Genomic DNA, 23,866 nt, shown 5'->3' on the forward strand with positions numbered 1-23,866 from the left:
CCTGGAGTCAGCTGCCCCTGTTACTGCTTTTATACCCCAGCCTTCACAATGACAGCAAGATTAATCCCCCATCCTCTGATTGCAGCTATGGAAAGCACCTAAGTGACAATTTTTCTGGTGACTCAGACTTCTGTCAAAACATCTATGCCCTGAAATAGATGGGTATAGATTGAGATTTTCCATATTAATTGAACTCTAAGGTCAGGAAACTGCAAAGCCTTGACACAAGAACAGCATATAGAAAATGCTGAAGTATATTATATTGTAGGTTCTTTCCAGGATCAGTTAGTACAGGGATGTTTTATTGGACAACAACAGTGAAAATACTATCAAGTGAATAGGGAATGGGAAATTCTCTGTAAGCAATTTCCACTCTATTGCGCTATAGTAACTAAATATTTAACAACACTTAAGAGTGAAAGGAAACGATCAATTGTTCTTTGGAAAAACTTAAACCAGGTGAGCTGGCCACGGCAAATTCACATTTTTACACCTGTTCCAATATACCCTTCAATGATAACTGCCTCAACAAGGCTTCTTGTCTCTCTAAATGGTGCCTGGTACTTCGTAAATGGAAGTTGACCAGGCCTTAGCAATGAGGGTGAACTTAGGCTCCAGTTCATCACAGCATGCTAGGTTGTCCAACCTACCCTGTATAATCTTGAGGCCAGCAGTGCATGTGGCTTCCCCATACTCATTCATAGCAGTGCAACGGTATAAATCGGCATCATCTGAAGTTATTTTGGTTATCTTTAAAAAGAAAATAGGAATCAGGGCAGTGGATCACTTTGGTTTTTACATTGCTTAACTCCTGGTGAAATGAGCACACATCTCCTACAGTCTAAGCAAAGTCATTGGGAGACTGAATTTTTTCTTATGTTATGCTTTAAGGGCCCATGTTCTGTATGGCTGCCTTCCATCCTGCACCCACTTCTGTACTTCTGTGAGTGCCTAAATAGATGAGACACCTGGAGATCTGTGATCAGATCTCGCCAGTGTTTTTAAATAGACAGCAGCCATTTGGGTCCCTTGACTGGGGCTGTACAGAGGATGAGATGGGGTTTACCTCTTCTGCCACTCCACAGTTTGACAGTAAATCATGTTATTAGTCTTGGAAGACTGTCCTTTTATTTTCCAAGTCTAATAACAGTATATGTATGGAAAGAAGAGAGTTGATTTTCATTGGTGAAATCAGCAGGGATGGAAGAGTTAAACACTCTGTTCTCCCTCCCCACTGCCAAGGGGCTTGTTTGGCTGCTTTCTCTATTTTAGAAATATTGGGAAGACCCAATCACAGACCTCTCTTCTTGTTATTCTTTGGGGCAATACAGATGACGAAAGTGAAAGTAAGAAATTCTATTTCACCATATCAAAGACTCTTTGATCCTAACTGCCTGCATCCCTGCTGGATTCCCATCTCAGGAGAATCAGCTTAAGTGGTTTCCTGCCATCCCATATGCTATTGCAATTCAAGACTTTTGCTACTTTAGACAAATACGAGCATACTGAAAAATAGCAAACAAATGTAAAGAATATTTCACTACTTTCATCTTTCTTTCAGACTAGAATGTTTTTGTGTGAGCTGAAAAACTGTCTTTATTGGTCTTACCCCTCCTTTCAGATCACTTCACAATAGAGACATTTTCTTAGTGACAGACTAAACCACAGCAAACTTAACTACAATATTAATAAACTAGCTGAGCAGCATTTCGTTAGAAACAAAGCCTGCTATAATACCACATCTAACAAGATGAAAGACATTAAGACATTACTTTTTTTGGTATTTGTCCCTAATATTTTATTGTATAAATGATTAGTGAATACAGTGTTTTTTATTTATTGTTGATTTAGTACATTTTATCTCATCCTTCTTCCATGTAGCTCAAGGTGCTGTGGTTCTTCCCACTCCATTTTATCCTCAGAACAACCTTATGAGGTAAGTTAGTCTGAGAGAGAGTGGCCCAAGGTCTCCCAGTGAACTGAGGAGTGCTTGAAAACTCAGGCTCAGGTTGTTCCCCACTTGCCTGCTGCAAGCAATACATTGTTTGGCTGCATGGTGTAGTACAGTGCACACAGCACTTCATCCCCACAGACATGTGGCAAGGGAGGCATGAAAAATCAGAGTTGCTACCACCGCTCAGCAGGCAAGGCTCAGCTCAAGGACAGTCCCAGCTGCCAAGCTTGCCTGCTGAATCCATCCAACACAAAGTTTGCAGAAAAGACAAATGAGTATTTGAACATGGATCTCCCAGAAGTAATCCAACATGCTAATTATTACCTTAAACTGGTTGTCTTAGTAGTTACTCCTCACCTGCAAGATGAACTCATTTGTTGCCGGATTGAAATTTATTTGATATTTTTGGGGGTCATCAATGTCATTATTATTGCGTTTCCACACTACCTCGGGTTTTGGTTCCCCCTTGACCACTGCTCGGAAAATGGCATTTTTACCTTGCAAAAGAAACAAGAAGTCATTTGTAGAGAAACTCAACTAATTTTTAAAAATGAACTGTACAACAGACTCCCCTTTAAGAAAATTTGCCCTGCATCTATGAATTTAACCCCACTATTTAATCAGAAGTAAAATGTAAGAAAAAGCACAGATCATACTGCAGCAGACTATGCTGAAGAACTATGGACGGAGGTTCGTGACATTGTACAGAAGGCAGCAATCAGCACCATCCCAAAGAAAAAGAAATGCAAGAAAGCAAAGTGGCTGTCTGATGAGGCTTTACAAATAGCTGAGGAAAGAAGAAAAGCGAAAGGCAAAAGTGAAAAGGAAAGATTCACCCAACTGAATGCAGATTTCCAGAGAACACCAAGGACAGATAAAGAAGCCTTCCTGAAGGAACAATGCAAAGCAATAGAAGAAAAGAATAGAATGGGAAGGACAAGAGATCTCTTCAAGAAAATTGAAGAAATCAAGGGAATGTTTCGTACAAAGATGGCCATGATAAAGGACAAAAATGGGAGGGTCCTAACAGAAGCAGAAGAGATCAGGAAGAGGTGGCAAGAATACACAGAAGAATTATACAAGAAGGATCTCAATGTCCCGGACAACCATGACAGTAAAATCGATGACCTTGAGCCAGACATCCTGGGGTGGGAAGTCAAATGGGCTTTAGAAAGCATTACTAACAACAAAGCGATTGGAGATGATGGTATCCCAGTTGAGCTATTCAAAGTCCTAAAAGATGATGCTGTTAAAGTGATGCACACATTATGTCAACAAATTTGGAAAACACAACAGTGGCCACAGGATTGGAAAAGATCAGTTTATATTCCAATCCCAAAGAAGGGTAATGCCAAGGAATGTTCAAACTATCGCACCATTGTACTCATTTCACATGCCAGTAAGGTCATGTTAAAGATCCTACAAGCTAGGCTTCAGCAGTATGTAGATTGGGAACTACCAGAAGTTCAAGCTGGGTTTCGGAGAGGAAGAGGAACTAGAGATCAAATTGCCAACATTCGATGGATTATGGAGAAAGCACGGGAGTATCAGAAAAATGTCTATTTCTGCATCATTGACTATGCTAAAGCCTTTGATTGTGTGGATCACAACAAACTGTGGCAAGTTCTTAAAGAGATGGGAGTACCAGACCACCTCACATGTCTCCTGAGAAACCTGTAAAAGGGTCAAGAAGCAACTGCCAGAACGGGATATGGAACAACTGATTGGCTTAGAATAGGAAAAGGAGTTCGACAAAGATGTATGTTGTCACCCTGATTATTTAATTTATATGCAGAGTACATCATGCGGAATGCTGGCCTGGATAAAGCACGAGCCAGACTTAAGATTGCCAGGAAAAACATCAACAACCTCAGATATGCAGATGACACCACTCTAATGGCAGAAAGTGAGGAGGACCAAAAGAACCTCTTGTTGAGGGTGAAAGAGGAGAGCACAAAAGTAAGCTTGAAACTCAACATCAAAAAAACTAAGATCATGGCATCCGGCCCCATCACACCTTGGCAAATAGAAGGGGAAGACATGGAAGTCGTGACAGACTTCACATTTCTGGGATCCAAGATCACTGCAGATGGTGACTGTAGCCATGAAATTAAAAGACATTTGCTCCTTGGGAGGACAGCTATGGCGAATCTGGGCAGTATAATAAAAAGTAGAGACATCACCCTGCCAACAAAAGTCCATATCGTCAAAGCGATGGTATTCCCAGTAGTAATGTATGGCTGTGAGAGCTGGACCATAAGGAAGGCCGAGCGCAGAAGAATAGATGCTTTTGAGATGTGGTGCTGTAGAAGACTCTTGAGAGTCCCTTGGACCAAGAAGATCAAATCAGTCAGTCCTAAAGGAAATCAACCCAGACTGTTCCCTGGAAGGTCAGATGCTGAAGCTGAAGCTCATATACTTTGGCCACCAAATGAGAAGGGAGCACTCACTGGAGAAGACTCTGATGCTGGGAAAGACAGAAGGCAAAAGAAGAAGGGGACGGCAAAAGATGAGATGGTTTGGGGCGGGGACGGTGGCTCAGTGGTAGAGCATCTGCTTGGGAAGCAGAAGGTCCCAGGTTCAATCCCCAGCATCTCCAAAAAAAGGGTCCAGGCAAATACGTGTGAAAAACCTCAGCATGAGACCCTGGAGAGCCGCTGCCAGTCTGAGAAGACAATACTGACTTTGATGGACCGAGGGTCTGATTCAGTAGAAGGCAGCTTCATATGTTCATATGACAGCATTACTGATGTAACAAACACGAATTTGAGCAGACTTCGGAGGATGGTGGAAGACAGGAGGGCCTGGCGTGGCGTCCATGGGGTCACAAAGAGTCGGACTCGACTGTGTGACTGAACAACAAAAATGCTGTCTGCTTCTATAAGTATGATCCGACTATGTAATAATGCATAATTTGACATATTATGTTAAGCTTTATTTCAGTTCCATTTTCAGATTTCTGCTTGTTTTCTGCTTTCTGAAGTCCAGATCTGATTGCTTTATTGATTGGATGTTCCATCATGTTACTTGTATTTGACTGACACTGAATTCACCTTGAGTCTCAGTGAGGAAGGCAGACTGTAAATAATGTAAGTAAGTAAAAACAGCAGGAGCTTTTATTTTGTTCACTAGGTTGTAAGGTGACCCCCCCCTCCCCCAGTTAGCTGTTAGGGACAGTAGGGGCAATAACACAGGCAGGGGGCACAGTTAGGCTCAGGATATGTGTGGGCTGTTGCTCCAGAGGTGATGGAATATATTATTTGCTGGCACTCTGAGTCTTTTGGCTGGGCCATAATTGACTTTTCAAATTAAATGTGTTAAAACAAACTATAGGGGATAATAGTTTCTTACAGATTCTTACCTTCCTGTAGAGTTAAGGTAACTGGCTTCCGTTCGAAGTCCGGAGTGCTGCACCCTTTAGGAATATCCTCAACAAATTGTGTGATCGTTACCCCGGGAACAGTAGACTTCCTCACAGATTTAACTGGAAGGGAATAAATTTAGAGAGAAGTTTACAGAAGAGAGGCATTTGGAGGAAATGAAAATTTGGAATCTATGAGTACTGATCAGAAAAAGAAAATCTATTCAGAAGTGAATTACAGCTCAATTTTCACTTTTTCTAAACTGCCAGTTTCTTAAATTCTTAGGTTTTAAAGACAAAAGTGACTGTAGAGTTGTTCGCCTCTGAATTCCAGAGTCTCGGAGTCAGTCAGATCTAGCCACAGTGATCCATGCCTTAGTTACATCTAGACTGGACTATTGTAATGCACTGTCCTTCAATAGTGTTCAGAAACTACAGCTGGTGCATAATGCTGCAGCTAGACTGCCCATCAGAGATAGCTATTGGGAGTATATGCCCCCAATACTACAGCAATTACACAAACTACCAATCTGTTCCTGAGCCCAATTCAAGCTGTTGGTTTTGTCTAAAGCCTACATGGCTTGGGACTAGGGTATCCATAGGACTGTCTTCTCCTCTAAATTACTGCCCAGGAATTAAGTTTAAAGGCAGATGCCCTCCTGACTGCCCCACCAATTAGAGACTCTTGCTTCATGGGTACATGAGAAAGGGCTTTCTCTGTGGCAGCCCCATAATTGTGGAACAATCTCCCCAGGGAGGTGCACTTGGGCACCTCACTGTCAATCTTCAGAAGGCAGTTGAAGGAAGTATTTTTAGGACTGACTGATTGATTTAGCTTTTATTATTGGGAGACCTAACTGGATTTTTAAAACTGTGACTTTAATGGGTTTTATAATAAGAACAAAAGAAGATCCACACTGGATCAGACCAACTGTCCATCTAATCCAACATCCTGTCTCATGCGGTGGCCAACTATTTCCTCTGGACAGCCAACAACAGGTCATGGAAGCCAAGGCCTTCCCCTGATGTTGCCTCCAAGCTCTGGGATTCAGAGGATTAGCGCCTCTGGATATGGAGGTTCTCCTCAGTCACCATGGCCACTGATAGATCTATCCTCCATGAATCTAATCCCCTTTTAAAGCTGCTCATTCCTGTGGCCATCATCATTACATCCTCTGGAAGCAAACTTCACATTTTAATCACTCTCTGAGTAAAATAGTATTTCCTTTTTTCTCTTCTGAACCTACTGCTCATCAGCTTCACCGGATGCCCTCAAGTTCCAATATTTTGGGAGAAGGAGAAAAAGTTATCTTTGTCAACTTCACTCAGTGCATAATTTTATAAACAACTATCATGTCTTCCCTTAGTGGTCTATTTTCTAAACTGAAAAGTCCCAGACAATTCTATCTTTGATTACAGTTTCTACTAATCTATCTGGGACAAACTTTAGGTTGACTGGTCTGCAATTTCCTGGTTTCCCTTTGGGCCCCTTTTTAAAAATTGGTGTCACATTTGCTACTTTTCTGTCTTCTGGTACAGCAGCTGAATTTAGTGATAGGTTATACATCTAGGTTACTAGATCAACGAACTCACATCTGAGTTCCTTAAGAACTCTGGGGTGTATGCCATCAGGACCTGGAGACATATTGGTTTTTAATTTCCCTAGTAGGTCTAGAGCTTCATCTCAGACCTCCTCAATTTGGCTCAGTTCTTCAAGCTCTCTTCCTGAAAATAGGGGTTATGACATGGGTACATGCCCTACATTTTCCACAGTGAATCCTGAAGCAAAAGAGTCATTGAGCTTATCTGCCATCCCCCATCTTCCTTTAACAATCCCTTGATTCCTTTGTCATCCAAAGGCCCCACTGCTTCTCTGGGTGGTTTCCTGCTATACTTACACACACATACACACATGTGCACATGCACACACACATACGACTATTCACTTCCTAGACAAAGAAAAATAGCTCTTCACCCCTCCTTCATAACTGCTATGATCACTTTTCCCTTCCCTTTTGAGCTACCATTGCAAATTCTCTCTTTGTTTTCCATGTGAAGGAGGAGGCAGCACATGCACATCTGCACATTCAGCTTGGTTGTTTTAGGTCAACAGCTGAAATTCAACTCTAGCTCTTTCCACAACCATCTCAATCTAGTCTCTTTGATCCCTTCCCAGGCAACCTGCATCTATGCCTCTGGCCTTCTTCGTACCACTCTCACATACCTTCCTCCACCTCTAAGCCTTGCTAGGTTTTTCTCTGAGCAAAACCAGCATTTCTGCATTGTAGCAGCTCTGACGGTTTGCATTCTACATCTGTGCTACAAGCACTGGGAACATTCATGAAAATCCCATGGCATCAAGGAGCTTCACTAGTAGTTAGAGGCTAGTGGGTAGCTTACTTTTTGCCAATTTTTTTTTTTGTGTGCATATCATGCAAATGGAACACTTGTCAGGAATTCACAGGGCAGAGGAAATGCCCCTACCATCACTGACCCTTCTAGGAAGAACTGTTTCCAGGTATGATCCAGGCACATCACATTCTCCAACTTCACCATGATGTTTACATAAAGATTTGGTGTCTGAACAGAGTTTTAGGCATTGAGGGAAGTGTGGAAAAGCGGCAGGTAACTCTTTGAAGCATCAGAAGCCAGTCATGAACACCAAGGAGTTTCCAGTGAAATGGAGACATTGTATCAGTGTCAAGTTTAGTTTCTTTGCATCCTTATTTTACAGTTCTGCAGTGAACGCTTACTGGGGAGAAACCCAATTTGAATTAGTGATGCATTAAATATACATGTAATAAGGCTGTAATTCTTAGGTATAGATAGGCTTTTGGGTAGGGATGCCAGCCTCCAGGTAGGACCTGGGAATACCCTGGAATTACAGCTCATCTCCAGACTAGAGAGATCAGTTTGGAGGGTGGACTCTTATGGCATTATACCCCACTGAGGTTCTTGTCCTTCCCTAGGCTCCATCCACAAATCTCCAGGAGTTTCCCAATCTGGATCTGGCAACCATATCCCCCAATCTCCAGTTATTGGCCAGCAGGGACCTGGCAACCCTAGCTGTAGGCTATATCTCTAGTGTGCACTATGTCTACCAGTTTATTAGATTTTTGAACATCAGCAATTATAAGAGAATTCTTACGATTCGCCTGAGAACTGATGGCAGTGACAGACAAAATCTAGCTTCTCCTGTTCAAAAGTCAGAAACAGTCTCCCGAGAAAAATCATATGAGATAATGTTCAAAAAGAACAGCATTCATAGCATTGACATTGGTTGGTGTCTCTTACCTCCTCTCTGACCTGCCATGGCTCTTCTGTAGACAAGTGCAACTCAGGAGCACTATCTGATAACTCCACCTGCATATAAAGAATGACAGCCCATTAGTGTCTGTAGAGAAATTCTAACTGTTGAAATTTGGGAGGTTTTGTTTTTAAACCACCCTGTGATTTGTTTTCTGGGCATTCACCAGCAGGGGGTGAGATCATTAGTCCTTAGCAGGCTTTTGCCCGCCTTGCAAAGGCTAAAAAAAGATCTTGGAAAATTCAAAGACCCTAAAGTTCCAATCCTAAACTCTCTTACATGGAGAAAAGAGCCAATTACAACTTCCAAGTAAATATATTTAAGATTGTTCATGCCAGATTTTAGATGGACTACTTGATTTTAGAGCACATGATTAATGGGATCTAAAGTACCAAGGGCAGATGAAATTCAGTGAATGAAACTTTCTTGCATCAGATGGGCAGGCTGTGATGTCTGAATGCAGTTTATTGGTTGGTATCAAATCAAACAAAGATTTCAAATTAGGGCTTGCAGCTGGTGTGTTAATTACAGCTTGTACCAGAGATGTAATGTGTGCCAAATCGATTTAGTCATTTGTTGTGCTCTTTTTCAAGTATTCAAACAATGCAGTGCAATGTCATTTGTTGGGCTGGGCCATGTGTGCCATAAAATGTAATGCTGGGTACCAATGATATTTTACCACTGACCGTGACCCACGCTCCTCCTCAGCACCTATCATTTGCTCAACATGCACAAGAAGTTTTGTACAGCACAGAGAGCCTGACAACCAAGGTGCAACAACCAGAAGCTCTCATGGCTCTTTTCACTAACACATTTCAGAAGCTTTTGATGAGCTGGAGCTTGAAGTGCTGCATTCCATAGCGCAGGTGTGGACACCAAAGACAAGTGGCATCAATGAGGGAAACCCAATTAGCCCTGCCTTAAAGAAACTGCTCTGGTCAACAGGCTTTGGGGAGGGGAAGGAGTGAGGCTGCTGCACAATCCCACACGTCCCTCTGCCAAAGTCCCAAATTCATCAACAAGCTTGAACCACAAGGGAAACTGAAATGATCACCCGTACTACAAGCAACTTTCAAGCACCGCCCTTCTCCAAAGATGCCAGCTCCACTTTAATTGCCTTTTGCAGACTTTTATTTCCAGCCAATTTCATGGCATTGTCCAATCACCCCAAAAATTACTCCCCATGTGCAAGCACACAAATGCATATCCTGTGCCTGCCTTTGCTGTGTGCAAACCCAGCACACTTTTCAGAGTGCCTGCTCCCATCCCTGGCCTTCGCCTTACTCCCCTCTCCCCTGCTTCCATCCAGACTGTTACCTAAGGCAGCGCTTGTATGCAGGGAGCCCAGAGCATGTGTGTGTTTTGACTTCACCCCTTATTTAATCCTCCCTGCACTGCTGAGAGGAGCCCCATGGCACAGAGTGGTAATCTGTAGTACTGCAGTCCAAGCTCTGCTCATGACCTGAGTTCAATAATGGTGGAAGCTGGGTTCAGGTAGCCAGCTCAAGGCTGACTCAGACTTCCATCCTTCTGAGGTCAGTAGAATGAGTATCCAGCTTGCTGGGGGTAAAGCGTAGATGACTGAGGAAGGCAATGGCAAACCACCCCGTAAAAAGTCTTCTGTGAAAATGTTATGAAAGCAATGTCACCTCAGAGTCAGAAACGACTGGTGCTTGCACAGGGAATTACCTTTTTACCATTGTTCTCAGCTATTTGTTTCGAGGTCGGCAATATGAGTACCCAGCTTGCTGGGAGTAAACTGTAGATGACTAGGGAAGGCAATGGCAAACCACCCTATAAAAAGTCTGTCATGAAAATGTCGTGATGTGATGTCATCTCAGATTCAAAAATGACTGGTGCTTGCACAGGGGACTACCGTTACCTTTACCTTTGCACCGCTGAGAGGAGGAGATGACCTTGGGTCAGTGGGTTAGCAGGCTCCAACACATTTGAGGAGCTGGCCTGTAGCTTTCTATAAGCACCTGTGCCCATGGACTCTTTCCTCAGGCTGCCTGCAAGAGGAAAGCCACTCAGCCGGGCTTGGGGAGATGAGGCCAAAGAGAATCTGCCTACCATGCAGCCATCTTTCTAACAGCCTGGGCATCACGGGCAAGAGCTCAACATGCTCTGGCCAGAGTGGGAGATGGCAGTGGTGGCAAGCAGCAGACAGGCCCCAAAAAGACTGGCTGTGCAAAGCAAAGGACTGAACCAGTCCTCCTCACATCTCATGGTTGCTAACTCCAAGCTGGGCAATCTCTGGAGATCTGAGGGAAAACTCTGTGGAGAGCCTTTATTTTGGGAAGGGAGGGACCTCAGCAGGGGGTATAATACCCTAATATAGGCCTTTATGGTCCACATTTAGACTGATTTTCCCCCAGCTACTTGTGGGCTGGATAAGAGTCCTTCATGGGCTGGTTGCAGCTCCCAGGCCATACATTTGATATGTCTAATTTATGGCCCTGGGTAGAAAAATCTCGCCTACTTCAAGTGCAAGGGAACTAAAATCCACTATCACAATGACACAAACCACTATCACCACAGCTACTGTGCAGCTGCAAAGCCATTTGGCAGCCATTGTAGTTTGACAAGCAGACAGCTCTTGCAAACAGTATTTTCACCTGTTAAATTTGCTCACCACAAATTTTGTGGCATCCCTAGTTTGTACCAATTTAGTTGAGTACCACCATGCTGGCCAAAGACAGGAGAGTGCAGGGAGGTCATACTGATGATTTAATTAGTAAAAACAAGATTCAAAAGTGAGAATTTCCTGATTTCTCTCTCACTCTCTTTGCCTCTGGATTATACAAACATTCCATATTCTTCATGCTAAACTTGTTAAACCAATTCAGTTCTAAATATCCAAGTCCATGCATTTGCTTCACAGTGCAGCAACAATTCTGGAAGCAGTGAGACTAATGAGCCAATCCCATCTGAAAATCATAGAGAGCTGAGTAATGGAACAACTGGGCTAATATTAGGGCTGGTTTCAACTTTAGGGGACACAGAGTTCCCAGGGCCGCCTCCCATCCTCTGCCACCACCTGGCCCACTGCTTGTGTACTTCTGCCCTACCACCCACCTGTATGCCTCCCACATGCTTGTGTATTGTGTATTGGAGAGCCAGTTTGGTGTAGTGGTTAAGGGTGCGGACTCTTATCTGGGAGAACCGGGTTTGATTCCCCACTCCTCCACTTGCACCTGCTAGCATGGCCTTGGGTCAGCCATAGCTCTGGCAGAGGTTGTCCTTGAAAGGGCAGCTGCTGTGAGATGCCTCTCCAGCCCCACCCACCTCACAGGGTGTCTGTTGTGGGGGAGGAAGGTAAAGGAGATTGTGAGCTGCTCTGAAACTCTTCGGAGTGGAGGGTGGGATATAAACCCAATATTATCCAATATCATCATATTCTTCCATTGCTTGTTCACAAGCACTTCCACAGCCTGTGCTCAAAGCTACTTGCATCCCTTTTCCTAGTGGCCCTGGGCAGTGCTTGCAGAAGGCAGCACAGGTTGTGAAGCACTAGCATGTGAGTGTGGAGGGGGCATCAGCAACAGTGGCCCTGCCAGAGACTCTGCGCCTTGGCAGATGACCCATCTCATTATACTCTGATGCTGGCCCTGACTGGTGTGTATCCTACCAATGCAGGCACAGAACACAGATTTTCTGTATTCCTCTCTGTTTTCACAGCCCCTTCCAGCCTGCAGAAAGATCATTCCTAGGAGCATGAAGGAAAAGCTGCATTCCAGCCATTTTAAAAGTAGAGGACATGGCTGCTGTAGTTAAGGTATAAAACCACTAGGTGGTACTAGACAGACAAGTCACAGTCCAGACTTTCCATTTTTTAATTTATTTCATACCTGGCAAGTGTCATGACTTTTTCTTTCACCCGGGTTTTGGGGCTTAATTTTTTTTTTGTATCTTTCATTATCTTTAAGCCACTTGCATGCCTTTTATACAAAACTGATGCAAAAATTATACTGAAAAATGGTCCCAGATTATGCAGTCAGCATGGTGTACGCATTAGAGACAGGCTAGGAAATGAAAGTCTCATGCTGTGAAACCTCACTGGGTGATCAGTCAGTTTCTCCCAGCCTCACCTAAATCACAGCCTTGCAGTGTATGGTTAAGTACACAGACTCTAGTCTGGGAGAACTGGGGTTGATTTCCCATTCCTCCACATGCACCTGCTGAGTGACCATGGGTTAGTCACAATTCTCAGAGCTGTCCTCTCAAAAGCAGTTCTTGAAAGAGCTCTCTCAGCCCCACCTACCTCACAGGGTGTCTGTTGTGGGAAGGGAAAAGGAAAGGAGATTGTAAACTGCTCTGAGATTTCAAGTGGAGGGTGGGGTATAAATCCAACGTCTTCTTTTTGTGAAGATAAAGTGGAATGGTGAGGGGAGAACAATGTTGTAAGCCACTTTGGGTCCTCATTGGAAAGAAAAGTTGGGTAGAAAAATAAATAAAATTAAATAAATATTCTGCAATCTTTGTGAACAGGTCAACATCACATGCTCAGAGTATTTTCCCTACATTTCTATTCCACCCACCAGCTAGATCATTCAAACTATCGTGTCTAAATAGAAACTACTTTTTGATTTTTTTTAGAAAGTGTTCTGAATACCTGTGGGGGGAAATCTATGCAAGAGCTTGCATTCTCAAACAGCCACAATCCATAGTAGTTTGGGAATAGGCAAAAGAAAGAGGTGCAGGAGTTATGCATACCCAGATAATCCCCAGCTGTGCAGAAAAATAGGATTTTCCACATAAATCCACCAAAGAGAAAGAAAATCCTTAAAACAGACTGCTGATTGCCAGACTGAGTTCCGTGCAGAGCCTTGTCAAAGTCAGGACTGCCATTCTGGAAGGCTATGGGGCAATCAGTCAAAAGGAATTTTCAGGACTTAATGGGTAAAAGTAGGGAGCTTGATACACCGCAACATTTTAGCCCTGTATACACATTACAGTGAACATGTACAAGCTGGATGAGTTATCATTAGGTTAAATGCAATGCATGTATGGCAGTGCATGCAATTTTAACTTCACGCTATTCCAGAAACATACCACAGTTTTATTTTTAAAGTGACTCCACTATTTGTTACAGACAGATGTATGTTCATTCACTGTAATGATTGTACAGGGCTTCCACTGTAGATCCTTCCTTACATACAAATGAGTTCCTAACATTCCATCATGTTTTAGGGTGATCACGACACAGGATCTAAGATAGGGCTGTACAGGCAGAAGCAGGCTGGATTCTTAATTACTGAGATCACAAGAGGCAAGGAACAGGTTTAGCCTCCACCCCTAAGATGTCTCTCTGTCAGTTCCTCTTTTCCCCATGAAACTGGCCATCATTCATTTCTGTAATGAAAGGTAAAGTGCTGCTCTTCAGAAAACAGTTGAAGGTTGGGAAAACAGATTCCATCTTTTAAAACAGGGGTGTCAAACTCATTTGTTACAAGGGCTCAATCTGACATAAATGGGACTTTGTGGGGTCAGGTCATGCGTGTCATAAAATGTAATGCCAAGTCGCAAAGATATAAACTTTATAAAGTATATATATAATTTATATCCCTCCCCTAATGGGCTCAGGGCAGTGACAACAGTTAAAACAACATAAAATTTAAAACAAGATATACAATAAAATAATTTCCATACATATTTACAATCATTACGTTCAAGATGTGCATTGATGTTCTGATCATTATGATGCTTTTGGCTTCGGTTCTTGCAGTTCAGTGAAATTGCCAGTGCTGTGGAATAATAGCCACCTCCCTTAGCTATTGAAAGCAAGTTTAAACAATTCACTTACAGGCACTGCAGAACTGTGACAAGTCCCACAGGGCCATAATGTTTTCGGGGAGGGCATTCCACAGAGCAGGGGCTATTACCGAGAACGCTCTGGCGATGAATAATTGAGCTTCTTTGGGTCTGGTGATCTTAAGAAGATTTTGGGACCCCGAATGTAGTGCTCTCAGGGGTACATAGGGGAAAGATGGTCCCGAAGATAGATTAGATAGGTCCCAGGCCATATAGGACATTAAAGTTTATAACCAGCACCTTGAAACATATATAATCATAGAGTTGGAAGGGACCTCCAGGGTCATCTAGTCCAATCCCCTGCACAATGCAGGAAATTCACAAATACTGCCCCTCCCCCCCAAATTCACAAGATCTGCATTGCTGTCAGATGGCCATCCAGCCTTTGTTTAAAAACCTCCAAAGGAGAGCCCACCACCGCACAAGGAAGCCTGTTGCACTGAGGAACTGCTCTAACTGTCAGGAAGTTCTTCCTAATGTTGAGCCGGAAACTCTTTTGATTCAATTTCAACCCATTGGTTCTGGTCCTACCCTCTGGGGCCACAGAAAAAGATTCTGCACCATCCTCTATATGACAGCTCTTCAAGTACTCTCATCTGCCTCCTATCCAGGCTAAACATGCCCAGCTCCTTCAAACTTTCTTCATAGGACTTGTTCTCCAGACCCCTCACCATCTTTGTTGCCTTCCTCTGGACCAGTTCCAGCTTGTCTATATTCTTCTTAAAATGTGGAGCCGAAAACTGAACACAATACTCCAGGTGAAGTCTAACCAGAGCAGAGTAAAGTGATATCATCACTTCATGTGATTTGGACACTATACTTCTGTTCATACAGCCCAATATTGCATTTGCCTTTTTAGCCACCGCATCACACTGTTGACTCATATTCAGCGTATGGTCCACTAAGACCAATAGATCCTTTTTGCACATACAAACATGCTTAAAACTCTTTCAATGTTTTGTTTAAAATGGAAGGGTGGGGGATAGTAGGATTTGGCAATTCATTTGTAAAAATAAAACATCAAGAAAAAGCACCAGGACCACAGCAGAAACGAAACATATAAATGCTCTGAGCCTAGGAAAACATCAAATGTGAACATCTACTCCATGTTCCAACTGCTGCATCCAGGAATGGGGATGGGATGAGGCAAAAAGGAAAACATGAAATTGCTGGGCATTGCCAGCTCCCCCCCACCGGGTGTCTACTCAGATTGGCAATGGCACTGCAGTGTAATATCCCCCTTTGGCTGTGGGTTCCCAGGTTAGAGTAGTCACTAGGCACCAGTTCTCATGTCCCTTCAGAAGGGATAAGCTGGCTCAAAGCATCAACCCTTTATTTACAAGGACACAACTCCAGGAAGCAACAGCTTCAGCTGGTCAAAAGAATGCTGCAGCACAGACAAAGTTGCAAGAAAAACATGGAATGGATTATCCATTAAGGTCTCTAGGCCTAGATAAACTTCTTCATAGAAAAAAAAATATCAAAAAATGTTTAAAAGTTCATGAGTGGTTCCTGTGTTTTCCTTCTTCATTTCCTTCTTGAAAATTTCGGCACCTCTTTTTCCAGAAAAAAAGCCCTGGGAACAACAGTTGTAGTTTCTAAACTACAGAACTACAAACATTTAGACTGTCTGTTTAGCAGAATGGTTGTAAGAACTTGTTGTTCAACAGGCACTTGGTTGATCAGTGTTCTTTAACAGCTGGGGCTGTGTGTGCCTGTGTGCACACACTGCTAAATTTTATATTGCATTTAAAGACTATAATTTTATTGCATTTTAATTGAGGAGGGAGGAGGTTGCATTTAATTTGCTTTGAACTAGGTCTGAAAGGTGCTGTGCAAATACATGAGACAAATCAACAATATCTGCCTTCTACCTGAACCTTGATGAAGCAGCAGTCCTCAGGGAAGTACAATATATGTGTTCATGAAGGCATTGCACTCACATGGGGGCCTTGCAATATATAACTCCTTTCACATACAGATAATTCAGCTTTTAATGGGTGTCCTGATAATGTATATCATCTGGCCAAGTGACAAGATTTTATCATACATCAAATATACATGTGTGGAAAATTATCATCCTTCTCAGTTTAATAGCACCTAAGAAAGCACTTATACCTCAGAAAAAGAGTTGTTAATAACCATCACTGAAACCTCTGAAAGAAAACCAAAGCTATCTGGAAAACCTAAGCTATCTGGATTAATTAGCACTGTTTTACTTTGTTCAGTGTTACAGGCACCCATTGCATGGTGCTAAGATGTGTAATATAAGATTTCATGATTCCGTATATTCTCCTTTCTTGCTTTTCCTTGTTTTCCCTTCCTTAGAGTCACATGCTTACCCTCTGCAGCAATAAAGTTATCTAATCCCAAAAATATGTTTAAATATAATGCTATCCTCAGGCTGCATGGCTTTTTTCTTCATTATGTGGGTATAAGATAGGTGGCATCATTAGCACTGCTGGTCAGAGAAGATTTGCCATCCAGGAAAGTCCTTAGGACAATTTTTTTTCTTTTCACAGTGAGATGCTCTTAAACAGGATTCTTCTGTTGCCCTTCACCCTCCTATTTCGGCCCTGAGGCACAAAATGGAACCAACATCTCCTACAAATGACCTGCTAACTTTAAACCTTCTGTGAGAGAGCCAAAGTCTTCAGAGAGGCTGGCCTTCTTCCATTTCAGAGTCGCCTTGGCCCTCCCACCAAATTGCCGTTAACTCGTGTGCCACCAAAAAGCAGTAAAATATCCGGACAGAGCTGAATGAATTTAGCCGTGGTGGTGGATTTCAACACATTTCTTTCACATGACCAGGCAACCCTCTTGCCATAGTCAGTGAAAAAGGATCGGAGAGACAACTGCCACAAGGAGCATCATGTCTTCCTACTTCATCCAAGGATTAAATTTAACTGCGCCCTTGGGGCGGAGGTAAGATTCTTGTCTCCCTCCATTATCGCTAACTCCCAGACAAGAAGAGTCAAATGTGGAAATCATCACTATCCTTAGAGCACATGGACAGCAAAAAACAAACCGGAATCTTTCCACGTTGAACGCCAAGTGAAAGTGTATGATCCTTCCCCCATGCTACCTCTATTTCCCTGAGGGTCTTTGTCTACAGAACATGAAACCACCATCAGGTCCCAGTCTTTGATCAGCCGGCTTTTAACTCCACTGGGCCATGGCATGTACTTTGATAGTTGTAATAGAGAGGACCAGGGCTTTTTTTGTAGGAAAATTCCAGAAGGAACTCATTTGCATATTAAACCACACCCTCTGACATCACCATTGTTTCACATGGGTTTTTGGTAGAAAAACCCCAGTAGTAATTCATTTACATATTAGGCCACACCCTCTGATGCCTCTGCATTCCTGTGCGTTCCTGCTCAAAAAAAGCCCTGGAGAGGACCACGATTCCAGCTTGGTAGAGCTTTTCTCGGAAATGACAGCCAGGAAGACATGGGCATAAACTGTTTTGAAAAGCATCTTTAAAAATGTTCGCAGAGAGCATTAATGGGACTTTAAAATTTCACTGCCAATTTTGCAAAGCCTTCCCTCAACACACACACACACACACACACAGAGAATAGTAATTAGCACACCACAAGCACTATGGGAGGCTGATTCAAATGTGCAGGATTTATGCTGCAAAGATTTATGGCAACATAGCCATTCTCCCAATGGTTATATATTAATTCTGAGGATAGTACCACTTGTAACTGCTCACACACACATTCTGCCAGCCCACCCAAGTGTAGCAGTCACCAATGTTCTGCCTGAATGGAACCATTCATAGACAAAGCACTGACTAGCCCCATTCCTAACTGTGCCCCACAAGTCAATGCATGCACTGCAATAACCATCTCCAAGTATGTTAGAGATCAGTGTTTGCCTCACCAGGAACTTTTCTGAAAATCATCATCAGATTTCAAGGGGAATAAAGTCAATTTTTGTGGAGCTTCTTGATTACAGACCTTGAGGGGCAGTTTCCAAGCTACTTATGAAAAATAGAGATGTTCTCTCAGGAGCTATCAGGTTGTCTTAAAATACAAATTTACTATGAGAAAAGTAGGCATTTTTTTCCTAATAAAAGATAAATGCACGAATGTTTCATGAAACAGGTCTTCTGCAGTAAATTAATTTACCTTGCTGATGTTACCATCTTAGGCCTATTGAAATGTGTATCTGAAAAGCACACATATATTTCAAGTAATGCAGGAAGTGAGAGAGATAATTACTATCTCTTCTATGGACCATACTAAGGCCTATGGCATGACTGGATTAATAATGGAGCCCCATACTATGGCATGATTTCTCAGATGTAAGCCTCATTGATCTCAATAAGATATACTCCCAAGAAAGTGCTCAAAGGATTTCTGCATTACAGTGAAATCTTAAACAGTGAAATTTTAAAGTAAAATAGACCTACCTAAGTCTATTCCATGGTGTTTACTCCCAGGAAAAGGTTTTTAGGGTTGTACTGTTAGTCAAGAAATTTTGTTAGTTATAATGCAGTAACCAGTAAAGCTACTAAATCTGTAAGTGAGCAGATATAATTTTATAAAAGCCTTACTTAGCTGCCTAAACTTGATGAGACAGAGCATGTTTTTAGTTTTCATGTGGGAGCTGGTATTTGTTTAAATAGTGGTATGAAATGGGGCAATCACTGTGCATGAACTTGGCCATCTCAGAAATACACAAATCAATCAGCCATGACTGTTCAGAGTGTAGACACAGGAATGTTAGTTGCAGTTGATGCTGTGGGAGGGTGTCCTGCCCTTTGTCTAGTTTGACAGTGATAAAAGCTGTCAGTCTTTGTCCAGGTCCTGGAGGAATGGGCTTTTGAGATGAGAGATGTCTCTTTCAGTCCAGACTTGATCCAAAGCCCAGAGGTTGAAGCTTGGAGAAAGGAGCCTATAGGCCACAACCAGCAAATGTATATGCCAGGGTAGCCAATCTGAGGCTAGGGAGCCACATGTGGTTCTTTAATACATATTGTGTGGCTCTTGAAGCTCCCCTCCCCATTGGTCAGCTTGGAGAAGGCATTTGTCTCTTTAAATCACTTCTCCAAGCTAAGCCAGCTGGTGGCTTGGAGAATGCATTTAGTGTTAAAGTTGCTTTCTCTCTACCTCTCCCATCTATTTTCCTTCCTTCCTTCCTTCCTTCCTTCCTTCCTTCCTTCCTTCCTTCCTTCCTTCCTTCCTTCCTTCCTTCCTTCCTTCCTTCCTTCCTTCCTTCTGTCCTTCCTTCCTTCAACATCTGACATTCATGTCTTGCAGCTTTCAAACACCTGACATTTATTCTATGTGGCTCTTACATTAAGCAAGTTTGGCCACCCTGGTATATGCCACCACTGAGGTCTTTGTGCTTATTTTCTACACAACAGTGAAAGCTTGCTTGTAATTCAATAGAAGGTAGTGGAGTTCAGAAACACTCCCAGGGCTGGCCCTCCTGCTAGGCAAACTAGGCAGTTGCCTAGGGTGCCGAGAGATGGGGGCGGCAAATTGGGCTCTCGCCCCTCCCTCCAGTGCCCCAGGCAAGCACTTAGCTTGCCTCCCTCTCCCCTCCTCGCCGCAACTGCTAGCCCCCTCCAGGCAGCCACCGTCTACCCCCCATCCCGGCATCCCGACCACCCCCACCCGCCCCCAGTTTCTACAAAACGGCGAGCTGCTTGCTGACTAAGCTTACTTTTAGCCGGCGAGCCCCAAGGGGAAGGGAAGGGGGCGAGCGGAGCGCTACCTCTTTTAGTGGCGGTGGGCAAGCAAGCAGAGTGCTGGGGGGGGGGGCGGGAAACTGCATGGAGGGGAGGGGGCATGGAGCCACAGGGGGGGAGCCAGGCAGCAAGTCTGCCTAGGGCGCCCCAGGGTGTCGGGCCAGTCCTGAACACTCCTGAAGCACAGATGGCTAAATAACAGTTTATTAGATCAGCTTCCATCAGCAGCATAGCTAAAGCATTCTAAAATCCTACCATGTCTCCTGCAGTGTTCTCTCTAAGCTGAGTTAGTGTGAGCTACCTCACGGTTTTTTAGCCTCAACTCAGGAAAATGGCCCCAGAGCAAATTAATTTATGCAGTAGCTCACAACTTTAATGTCAGTAGCTCACAAAGCTGAATTTTTGCTCTCAAGACTCCTCAGCTTACAGGGTCTCCTGCCCTTTGAGTTCTCTTCCCCAACACCAAGAGTTCTCATTCTGGCATCCTAAATAGATGGCAGTGTTTCTGTCTGTCTTCTGTCAGCATGGATTAAAGTCTAACACTACAAACACACAATGCAGCACCATGTAGCTTCCAAGCTATAAATTAGCTTCTTCCTTCTCTGTGATGCACAAAACCTCAGCTGTTCCCCCATTTAAAAATGATTTAAATGATTGACCTGTGGTATCTGTCAACTTGATAAACGATTTAGACAGGAGCATACGTTGCTTCTAAATCTGATATTCACACCTCTTCCCTGCACTCCCTGCTCTCAGGACTTCCACTCTACACTTGCTACCTCTGTGGTCAGGAATCAATTTCTGCGATCCCATCTACAGAGGAAGAGCAGAAGCACAGAGGGAGAGCAGAAGCACAGTGTGGTCCTACCATCTAGGTGGGTATGTCAAAGGCCTGCTAAATCCATCCTCTTCACTCCTTTTTCTAGAGAAAGACATCTTAATGCTCCCTGAATCACAATGGGCACATAAAGTATGGTCCGCAACACTTGCTCCATATAACCATATATGGTCACCGCGCCTCATCAGTTGGCTTCTCGCTCTAGCTAAATTTAACAGCGGGTTTCAAAACATTTAGTATGCCATACTGTGTGACATGCATGGAGTTAACAATATGATCAACATCCTTTCAAAATGTCAATATAGCAGAAGATTTCTGATTCTGAGGACAGCTCTTAACTCACATTCCCTGAAATCAGGGAAGGGAAACAGTGTCATAAATATTGTTACCCATCTTTCTGCTCAGTTTTGTGTGTTTGAGAGCCATTGATTTCACTGGAACTAGAGTGCTCTGAATTATGACCACTATTACAGCCACAGAATTTGCAAACTTCAACATTTGCAAGATAGCCAACTTGTTTTCTTTTGGAGAAAAAAAATCTCCGTTTTATAGCTTTCCATTCTTTTTTCATAAGACATCTATGCCTAAAATAACATCCCGGTGCTACTCAGTCTAGGAGAAAGTTCCGTGTTTTATTTCACGTTTTGAGTTAAAAGTGAGTTTCGATGTCTCTCAAGTAGCCACCTTGGCCAATATTTGATAGCAATGAATTGTCAGAGAATTGAGGAATCCAGCCCCCTGACATTTGCATTCTGCTGCTTGGCAACCCAAATTTCTCCAAGGAAAATCCTCTCTAATCAGGACCCCAAGAAACAAATATAGGACCTCCTACACAAAGTCACAGGGCTATCTGTAATGTTAACCAGAAAAAAGTTAGAAATAACGGCAAGTAACCACCCCAAAAGGACCTCCGTCTTCCCTTATACTCCATTCCATATCACACCCACTCCCAACACACAAATACACACACCCATACCACTGAATTCAGATGCTACTTGAGAGGCTATTTTGGAATCCATGTGTTTTTCCTTTCTAGTGCTTTCAGAAGTATCACTGCTTGCTAGTGACCCAGCTGTCAAAAGATTACCATAACCAGTCCAGTTAAATGACACCCGTCACATTACAACCATCTACAATGAATTCTTAACTTCAGACATTTGCGACTCACCTGTTTGTTTGGGACTCCTGCCTCCTCCCGTTCTCTTAACTGCTTCTCACCAGGGTCTATATTGTAGTCAATACTCAGCTACTACACTGCTTGGAACTAGGTCATCGAGAGCCTCCCGCTCTTCTCTTCTCATTCCGTCTCACTTTCTCCCTCTTGCTCTCTTAATCTCTCTCTCTCTCGCCCTCTCCCTTTCATAGGTGAAAGCCTGTCACAGAGCTGTTAGCTTGTAATAAATCCAAATGATTTTTTTATTGGAAACTTATGGCATCTGCCTCTTAGCCACTAATATTTCCAGTCCATGCCGGAGACGGCTCTGTACAAATTTGAGATTAACTTTAATTCTTTGACATTTCATAAATCATTTTGAAGTGTTAATTTTCTGCAGATCTGATTTCCTCTTTGAGTTGTAGCCATCAAAGCCTTCCTCTCATAAAATTCTTACATATATCCTCAGGGAACAACGACATAGTTTTTACAGAAGAAAAACTTTCAGATTCATTAAGATTTGGTTTGGGAGACGTATTCAGCACCCAATTTTACTTTAAGTGCTAAGAATTTTATGAAAAATTAAACATACACACCTTATTGTGATGGTAGTAAAAACTCTTCTGGTCAGTAGAATTATTCATATTTTGTTTTTAGAAACTAATTTCCAACACCATGTTAAGCATATACCATGAAGAGGTGGGGGTCTTTTATGACAGCTTACAAAGGAAACTGAATTAAAAAGGGAAAACGTGGGTGGACTAAATGTTTGCATGCTGCGTTGATGTCACTGGCTGGAGTAGGAGCCCAGAAAAGATTCCCACATTTATTTTCAGGGGGAGGCAAAGCTTCTCAGCAACAGGCACAAAGATACGAATGTAGACACAATGGGACTATTTATAATTTTTGCATTGGGACTTGAGTTGTAATTTGTGGCATTTTATTTTTAAAATTACATGATTTGCAGTTACATTATCTACATTTGCTACAAGAACATAAGAGAAGCCATGTTAGATCAGGCCAATGGCCCATCCAGTCCAACACTCTGTCACACAGTGGCCAAAAAAATTTATATATATATATATATATATATATATATATATATATATATATATATATATATATATATATATACACACACACACACACACACACAAACACACACATATATATATATATATATACACACTGTGGCTAAAAGCCACTGATGGACCTCTGCTCCATATTTTTATCTAACCTCCTCTTGAAGCTGTCTGTGCTTGTAGCCGCCACCACTTCCTGTGGCAATGAATTCCACATGTTAATCACCCTTTGGTGAAGAAGTACTTCCTTTTATCTGTTTTAACCTGACTGCTCAGCAATTTCATTGAATGCCCACAAGTTCTTGTATTGTGAGAAAAGGAGAAAAGTACTTCTCTACTTTCTCCATCCCATGCATTATCTTGTAAACCTCTATCATGTCACCCCACAATCGACGTTTCTCCAAGCTAAAGAGCCCCAAGCATTTTAACCTTTCTTCATAGGGAAAGTGTTCCAACCCCTTAATCATTCTAGTTGCCCTTTTCTGGACTTTTTCCAATGCTATAATATCCTTTTTGAGGTGCAGTGACCAGAATTGCACACAGTATTCCAAATGAGACCGCACCGATTTATACAGGGGTATTATGATACTGGCTGATTTGTTTTCAATTCCCTTCCTAATAATTCCCAGCATGGCATTGGCCTTTTTTAT

At 42.7% G+C, this 23,866-nt stretch overlaps 1 protein-coding gene across 1 annotated transcript in view; it reads right to left on the bottom strand.

The window, feature by feature from the left end:
• The window catches only part of IGFN1 (immunoglobulin like and fibronectin type III domain containing 1), a 57,764-nt gene extending 35,420 nt beyond the window's left edge, over positions 1-22,344 (bottom strand). Inside the window, exons 1-5 of the mRNA XM_060232987.1 lie at positions 22,150-22,344; positions 8,610-8,678; positions 5,316-5,438; positions 2,312-2,451; positions 651-750 (exon numbers count right to left, since the gene is read on the bottom strand). Coding sequence (XP_060088970.1) covers positions 651-750; positions 2,312-2,451; positions 5,316-5,438; positions 8,610-8,628 — 382 coding nt within the window. The 5' untranslated portion in view covers positions 8,629-8,678; positions 22,150-22,344. The remainder of the gene's footprint in view (positions 1-650; positions 751-2,311; positions 2,452-5,315; positions 5,439-8,609; positions 8,679-22,149) is intronic.
• Positions 22,345-23,866: the final 1,522 nt, after the last annotated feature.

Source organism: Heteronotia binoei, chromosome 2 (genome assembly GCF_032191835.1).
Source record: "Heteronotia binoei isolate CCM8104 ecotype False Entrance Well chromosome 2, APGP_CSIRO_Hbin_v1, whole genome shotgun sequence".
In the NCBI taxonomy this organism is placed as follows: domain Eukaryota; kingdom Metazoa; phylum Chordata; class Lepidosauria; order Squamata; family Gekkonidae; genus Heteronotia; species Heteronotia binoei.